Source organism: Muntiacus reevesi, chromosome 6 (assembly GCF_963930625.1).
Source record: "Muntiacus reevesi chromosome 6, mMunRee1.1, whole genome shotgun sequence".
NCBI lineage: Eukaryota > Metazoa > Chordata > Mammalia > Artiodactyla > Cervidae > Muntiacus > Muntiacus reevesi.
In genome coordinates this window covers 28,532,172-28,540,971 of record NC_089254.1, presented here as the reverse complement: position 1 = coordinate 28,540,971, position 8,800 = coordinate 28,532,172, and the positions used below count along the sequence as shown (strand labels likewise).

Genomic DNA, 8,800 nt, shown 5'->3' with positions numbered 1-8,800 from the left:
GTTATATTCACTACTTTATTTTATTTTTAATAAGATTCCACATGTAGGTGGATAGCATACACTATTTGTCTTTCTATGTCTGACTTATTTCACTTAGTGTAATACCTTCCAGATCCATTCTTGTTGTCACAAATTTTTTCTTTAATCATGGCTGAGTATATGGGCTTCCTGGTGGCTCAAGTGGTAAAGATCCGCCTGCGATGCAGGACACCTGGTTTTGATCCCTGGGTTGGGAAGATCCCTTGGAGGAGGGCATGGCAACCCACTCCAGCATTCTTGCCTGGAGAATCCCATGGACAGAGGGGCCTGGCGGGCTACAGTCCATGGGCTCACAGAGAGCTGGACTCGACTGAGCGACCAAGCACGGGACAGCACAGCAAGGGAGCTAAAATAAAGTACAAGGAGCTCTCCTTTCACTTAATATTTTAAATTATTTTGGAGAGGGAATCAGAAGGGCATAAAAATTTTCATGGTGAACACTTCGCTAAAAACAAAAGGTCAAATGGAATATTCATACTCTTGAATAGGAACTTCTCTATAAGTACCGTGTGATTCCTGAGGAGAAACACCCCCTACAGCAGGTCAGGAAATGCCTTGATCAGCCCCAAATAGCTTATATGCTAGACTGACAGTTACTTAAGACATAGATCAAACTGAATCTTCTAGAAGAAAATTTAATATATTTTACTTACACACTGCCACAGTGAGGGTACAGAAGAGTAGTTAAAGTGGTGTTTGATTGTTATTTATATTGTTGTGATTGTAAAGAATCAGTAAGACCTTATTGAAATTCTCAAGTAAACTAGATGGGGATGATAATTTCTATGTGAATTCATCACTGGTATCCCCTCAACTTAATTTCTTCCTTTATTAAATTTTTCAATAGAGTTTACTGTCTGAATTCTTTTTCTCTCACAAATACATATTTAAATGAATAATTAAATAAAGGAATCAATTCATTATATTCACTATTACCTTCGAAGGGCTTATTACAAACTGTATTCACTTCCTAAACTAAAGGAGCCTCTATAATGTTTCGTAAATATAACACTGATTATATTTAATTATTTTAAGTAGATCTGCAAAATATTTTAGAACTTAATACCATCTGCTATTCTATGATATGGCTACTTACTGGGTAATTTTTTTCTTGCATTTATTAAGACTGGGCTGCTAACTATAATTTTGGTTTATTGTTATTAATTTAAAAATCATCTCCTCTTTCCCGGCTGGAACCATGGAGGGTGCAGAAGAGAAGAAAAAGAAGGTTCCTACTGTGCCAGAAACCCTTAAGAAAAAGTGAAAGAATTTCGCAGAGCTTAAGATCAAACGCCTGAGAAAGAAGTTTGCCCAAAAGATGCTTCGAAAGGCAAGGAGGAAGCTTATTTATGAAAAAGCTAAGCATTACCACAAGGAATACAGGCAGATGTACAGAACTGAAATTCGAATGGCTAGGATGGCACGAAAAGCTGGCAACTTCTATGTACCCGCGGAACCCAAATTGGCATTTGTCATCAGGATCAGAGGTATCAATGGTGTGAGCCCAAAGGTTCGAAAGGTGCTGCAGCTCCTTCGCCTCCGGCAGATCTTCAATGGCACCTTTGTGAAGCTCAACAAGGCATCAATTAACATGTTGAGAATTGTGGAGCCATACATTGCATGGGGGTACCCAAATCTGAAGTCTGTAAATGAATTGATCTACAAGCGTGGTTATGGCAAAATCAACAAAAAGCGAATTGCCCTGACAGACAACGCATTGATTGCTCGATCTCTTGGGAAATACGGAATCATCTGCATGGAGGATCTGATTCATGAGATCTATACTGTTGGAAAACGTTTCAAAGAAGCAAACAACTTCCTGTGGCCCTTTAAATTGTCTTCTCCACGAGGTGGAATGAAGAAAAAGACCACCCATTTTGTAGAAGGTGGAGATGCAGGCAACAGGGAAGACCAGATCAACAGGCTTATTAGAAGGATGAACTAAGGTATCTACCAGGATTATTTTTGTAATCTGGTCAGTTAATAAAACAATTGAAACAAACAAACAAAAAAAAATCATAATATATGTTTAGTGGCTACTGTTTGCCTTTTGATAACATTAGTAATTTTCCCATTTGCCTTAATCCTAAACCCTTAATTTTGGGCCACAAAACAAGAATAATTAATTGAATTATCAATCGGAAAAGAAAAATGAAATGACTTTATTCATTTAAGTTTCTATTTAATAAATACAATGCTAATTTGGTACTTTTATGACTATTTCTAGCTGTCAATAATAACTGAATATTTTGTTTCTCCAATGATTTGCTTAGTTCAAATTGAATTTATCCAAGCTACTTTGTGTTTAACAAGTGGGTGAGTTAAAGGTCAAAGAAAGAAAACAATCCATTCACTCATAGGTACAATAAAACCATAAAATCATTAAGATAAATAAAGCAGGTGCAATGTAAGTAACAACTAAGGCGGCCAACAAGACAATTAGGTGCTAGGAAACATAGTATAATGAAAACTATATAAATTCAGTGCTAAATTTGACTCTGCACTTTGGGAAGAGCCAATGGAGAATAAAATTGTGATGTGCTATGGGGTCATACCTCTGTATTAAGATGAACAAACTTCTCTACCTTGTACTTTAGGAGGTATATATTCCATCAGATCTTGACTGGCATAATAAAAGTCATTCAAAAGTTTTTCTTAAGGAGAGGACAATTTTATTGCACTAAAATTTTAATCTCACTAATGAATTGCATAAAATGTTGACTTGTGGCTCTGTGAAATTTTGGGAGGGAACTAGTTTTATCCAGGTTGACAGATTACCAATGAATTGTTTTGTATAGGCAAAAAGTTTAGAGAAACTAGGATACTGGTCCTTAGACATTTTTATTCATGTACATCCTAAAATAATTTGGAAAAATCATATGCCCTTTAAACATTTAAAAACTAATATCTAAGAATTTCTATGACAAATTTAAATAATTTTTAAAGGATATAACTTTTAGCATACTTATCTACGGTATTTTAAAATTAAAGCTTTAACATCATATTTAAAAGCACATTTACGGATCATTTAAATACCACACAGATTTGATAGCATCATTGTCCATTTAAAATACATGAATAGATTTTCTTTAGTAGCCAGAAATTTTACATTGTTTCTTATTTTCTATGAACTCCTATTTCCATTCTACTTTCACTACAAAATTCTCTTACGGGATGAATTATCATTGATGTAACTATTGGTATTCAATTGCTCCCAACAATCCATTTGCATATATATCTAGAAATTATTTTAATTATAATTGGTAAATATGACTCTTTCCACCTGTACTTCCCTCCTTCACACTTCCTGCTTTATCACGTATTTTTCAAATGGTTGTGAGCACTTTGGGGGAACTTGCTAAAAGCAAGTTGAACTGGGGACACATTTGGTGTGTATCATCGTTTATACATTTATAAGGTTGACAATTACTTCTGTATGTATCTATGTAAGTTAGAAATGTATGAGACCCTGGGTACATGATGAATATTTGCATCTCCTCCAAATTTACATATTTAAATCCTGATGTCCACTGTCATGGTATTAAGAGGTGGGACCTTTGGGTGGTGATTATGTCATGAGGGTGGAGCCTCTATGTGTGGATTAAAATTCTTTAAAAAAAAGAAACCCTACAAAGTTCTCTAGCCCCTTCTAGTATGTAAGGATACAACCAGAAAGTGCTGGCTATGAACCAGTAAGAGGGCTCTCACCAGGAGTCCCCCATGCTGACATTTTGATCATGAACTTCCCACCTGATTGTGGACTTCCCACTTCTCTAAAACTGTGAGAAATAATTTCTGCTTTTTATAAACTACCCAGTCTGTGGTATTTTAATAAAGATCAGTCAAACTAAGATCAGCACTTGATAAAAATATTATAATATTTTTAGATTTAGAAATATTTGTGTTATCCCTTGGCATAATAAAATTTATAATGTAATTTGTAATGCAATGTTTAATTTTTCATGCTAAATATTTACATTCATATATAAATTTGCATATATTTTCGTAAAGTGCCCCTGCCCTCTCCACAACTTAAGTCTCAAGCCTCATAAAAACTGCCTATACTTTATTTGACCTAATTATGTACACTGTACTTGAAATTTTGTGTTTTCTGAAAAAAAAGGGCAAACATAATCTATAGTTTTTGTACTAACAAAAGTAAAATTATAATTCTCTATTGAAACCAGGATCCATTCTTAAAAAGTAATCAGGCTACCCAGTAAGTGGTTCCTGCCCCACCCTACAGTACATCCCAATCACAAAGTGCATGAAATTAGCAAGTTCTAATATACGAAGTTCCCTCAATGGAAGCACCATTAAGTCAAAGAATAAAGGATTGTAGAACCTTAACTAGGGATGCTTAACAGACACTAATTGTTTTGCTCTCATGAGTTATTTTTTAACTTTTTAAAATAAAAAGTTAAAAGATATGTGAAAGTCACAGGTACAGCACAATAACCATTTTACTTCACCTAGATTAACCAATTGTTAATATTTTACTATGATGGCTTTCTCAAACTAATTATAATAATAGTATTGTTGAAAAAATTGAAAACAAGTTGCAGAGTTATACCACTTGAACCTCTAGACAACTCTTCTAGAAAATTAGAGATACTAAGGAACATTTCATGCGAAGAGGTGCATAATAAAGGACAGAAATCCTAAGGACAGAAGCAGAAGAGTATGAGTGGAGATGGCAAGAATACACAGAAGGACTGTACAAAAAAGGTCTTAATGACCCAAGTAACCATAATGGTGTGATCACTCATCTAAAACCAGACATCCTGGAATGAGAAGTCAAGCGGGCCTTAGGAAGCATCACTACGGATACAGCTAGCAGAGGTGATGGAAGTCTAACTGAGCTATTTCAAATGCTAAAAGATGATGCTGTTAAAGTGCTGCACTCAATATGCCAGCAAACGTGGAAAACTCAGCACTGGCCACAGGACTGGAAAAGGTCAGTTTTCATTCCAATCCCAAAGAAGGGCAATGCCAAGGAATGTTCAAACTACCACACAATTGTGCTCATTTCACATGATAGCAAGGTAATGCTTAAAATCCTGCAAGCTAGGCTTCCACAGTATGTGAATCGAGAACTACCAAATGTTCAAGCTGGGTTTAACAAAGGCAGAGAAATCAGAGATCAAATTGCCAACATCTGTTGGATCATAGGAAAACCAAGAGAATTCCAGAAAGACATCTGCTTCATTGACTATGCTAAGGCCTTTGATTGTGTGGATCACAATGAACTGTGGAAAACTCTTAAAGAGATGGGAATACCAGACCACCTTACCTGCCCCCTGAGAAACCTGTACACAGGTCGAGAAGCAATAGTTAGAATCAGACATGGAACAACAGCCTGGTTCCAAATTGGGAAAGGAGTACAGCAAGGCTGTATACTATCACCCTGCTTATTTAACTTATATGCAGAGTACATCATGTGAAATGCAGAGCTGGATGAATCACAAGCTGGAATCAAGACTGCTGGTAGAAATATAAAAAAACCTCAGATATGCAGATGATACCACCCTAATGGCAGAAAGTGAAGAGGAACTAAAGAGACTCTTGAGGAAGGTGAAAACAGAGAGTAAAAAGCTGACTTAAAACTCAACATTCAATAAACTAAGATCATGGCATGTGGTCCCATCACTTCATGGCAAATAGATGGGGAAAAAAATGGAAACAATTACAGACCTTATATTCTTGGATTCCAAAATCACTGTGGACAGTAACTGCAGCCATGAAATTAAAAGATGCTTGCTCTTTCGAAGAAAAGTTATGACAAACCTAGACAGTGAATCAAAAAGCAGAGACATCACTTTGTCAACAAAGATTTGTCTAGTCAAAGCTATCGTTTTCCCTATGTGAGAGCTGTGCCATAAAGAAGGCTGAGTGCCAAAGAATTGATGTTTTTGAACTGTGGTGTTGGAAAAGACTCTTGAGAGAGTCCCTTGGACACTAAAACCAGTCAATCCTAAAGGAAATCAGTCCTGAATATTTGTTGGAAGGACTAATGCTGAAGCTGAAGCTCCAACACTTTGGCTACCTGATGCAAGGAGCCAACTCTTAGAAAAGACCTTGATGCTGGAAAAGATTGAGGGCAGGAGGAGAAGGGGGTGACAGAGGATGAGATGACTGTATGGCATCATACATATGACTCAATGGATGGAAGTTTGAGCAAACTCTGGGAGATAGTGAAGGACAGGGAAGCCTGGCATGCTGCAGCCCATTGAGTCACATAGAGTTGGACATGGCTGAGTGACTGAACAACTACACTTGAACAAAACCATTAAAATCATAGAAATGAGCTTTATTATATTACAGCAAAAGGAATTTTGATTTCACATTATTGAAATTTGTCATTTTAATGTTGGAAAGTTGAAAGTGTTAACTGCTTAGTTGCATCCAATTCTTTGTGGCCTCATGGACTGTAGCCTACCAGGTTCCTCTGTCCATGGAATTCTCCAGGTAAGAATATTGAAGTGTGTTGGCATTCCCTTATCCAGGGGACCTTCCCAAGTCAGGAGTTGAACCCAGGTCTCCCATATTGCAGGTAGATTCTTTATCATCTGAGCTACCAGGGAAGCCCATAACCCTTGATATTAGAATACTTTCTTAAATAAATGTGATTCTGTTATGGTTGTTCAGTCACTAAGTTGTGTCCAACTCTTGCAACCCTATGGACTGTAGCCTACTAGGCTCCTCTGTCCATGGGATTCTCCAGGCAAAGATACTGGAGTGGGTTGCTGTTTCCTTCTCCATGGTTATATTATACATCATTTTAATGTGAGTTTCTTGCTTTACGCTTTTTTGCTAATGACTTATTACTTGATGTTTATTTTATATTTATTTTAGATTATGGAAATGATATTAGACCAAAAGCAAACTTGAGCAATTTTCTTATTCAAGTTTAAAATGGGTAGTAAAGCAGGGGAGACAACTCGCAACATTAGGAACTGCTAATGAACATACAGTGCAGTGGTGGTTCCAAAAGTTTTGCAAAGGAAATGAGAGCCCTGAAGATAAGGAGCTCAGTGGATGGCTATCGAAGTTGACAACTATGAATTTAAAGCCACCCTTGAAGGTGATTCTCTTACAAATACATGAGAAGTTTCTGAAGAAGTCAACATCGACCCTTCCATGAAGGTGAAAAAGTTCGATAAGTGTGCGCCTCATTGACTGACTGTAAATTAAAAAAAAAAAAAAAGTCATTTTTAAGTGGTGTCTTCTTTTATTCTAGGCAACAAAAAAGAAACATCTCACAATTAGATTGTGACATGCGATGAAAAGTGGAGTTTATACAACAACTGGTAATAACCAGCTCAGTGGCTGGACTAGGAAGAAGACTCAAAGTTCTTCCCTAAGCTAAACTTGCACTCAAAAAAGGTCATGGTCACTGTTGGGTGGTCTGCTGTTCATCTGATCAACTCCAGCTTTCTGAATCCCGGTGAGACCATTACATCTGAGAAGTATGTTCAGCAAATAGATGAGATATAATGAAAACTACAATGCTGGCAGCCAACATTGGTCAACAGAAAGGGCGCAATTCTCTTCTTCGTGACAATGCCCAGCCATAAGTCACACAATCAATACTTGAAAAGTTGAAAAATTTGGCTATAAAGTTTTGCCTCATATGCCATATTCACCTGACCCTTTGCCAACCAACTACCACTTCTTCAAGCATCTCGACAACTTGTTGCAGGGAAAATTCTTCCACAACTAGCAGGATTCAGCAAATAATATCTAAGAGTTTTTTGAATCCTGAGGCATGGATTCAATAGGGATAAAAACTTATTTCACGTTAGCAAAAATGTGTTGATTGTAATGGTTCCTATTTTGATTAATGAAGATGTGTTTGAGCTTAGTTATAATGATTTTAAATTCACAAAAACCACAATTATATTTGCACCAATCTAATACTTGTTTTGTCAAGTGATGAGGAAAGGTTATTATCTTATTTCTCATGTCCTCTCAAAAGCCAGTATACTTAAATGTGAAAAATGAGAACCTTGAATTGCTATCCATCTTTTTGCTCAGCATGCTGAAAATAGGGTCAGCATACTTTGATCCCATTCACAATTTTCACAACTTCCCTAAATTATGAATTAATATCTAGAAACATATTTTTATCTTCCTGCTCTTCTTTACTGAGAAAGCAGCCTGAGGAGGATTGGCACTTGGGGTGAACTTCCTTTTATTTATGTACTGACATCCTTTCTTGTTCCACATGTCATGGGTACATATGACACTTTCCAATTCATATCATGGTTTTCAAATAGATAATTAAACTAAAACAAAACAAAGCTCTCTTTTCCATTAGCATTGTGAGCTAGGGGATCTGGCAGCCTACAGAATGGGAGAAAATATTTGCAAATGATACAACAAACAAGAGCTTAATTTCCAAAATAAAAACAGCTCATACAACTCAACAAGGAAAAAATGAACAACCCAATTGAAAAATGGGCAGAAGACTTAAATAGACATTTCTTCAAAGAAGACATACAGATAGCCAATAAACACATGAAAAGATGCTCAACATTACTAATTATTAGAGAAATGCAAATTAAAATAATGAGCTATCACCTCTCACCCGTCAGAATGGCCATCATTAAAAAGTCTACAAATAACAAATGCTGGAGAGGATGTGGAGAAAAGAGAACCCTCCTATACCACTGGTAGGGATATACATGTGCAGCCATTATGGAAAACAGTATGGAGGTTCCTCTGAAAACTAAAATTAGAATTATTTTATGATCCAGCA

At 36.4% G+C, this 8,800-nt stretch overlaps 1 protein-coding gene across 1 annotated transcript; it reads left to right on the top strand.

Moving 5' to 3' along the window:
* The first annotated feature begins 1,223 nt into the window (after positions 1 to 1,223).
* On the top strand, positions 1,224 to 2,055 carry LOC136170583 (large ribosomal subunit protein uL30). The gene has a single exon (XM_065938902.1). The coding sequence runs from the start codon at positions 1,358 to 1,360 to the stop codon at positions 1,982 to 1,984; it is 627 nt and encodes a 208-aa protein (XP_065794974.1). The 5' UTR covers positions 1,224 to 1,357; the 3' UTR covers positions 1,985 to 2,055.
* Positions 2,056 to 8,800: the final 6,745 nt, after the last annotated feature.

What these genes read in the sequence shown, in the direction of transcription:
- LOC136170583 (XM_065938902.1), top strand. Translation starts at nt 1,358, where the DNA reads ATGCTTCGAAAGGCAAGGAGGAAGCTTATTTATGAAAAAGCTAAGCAT.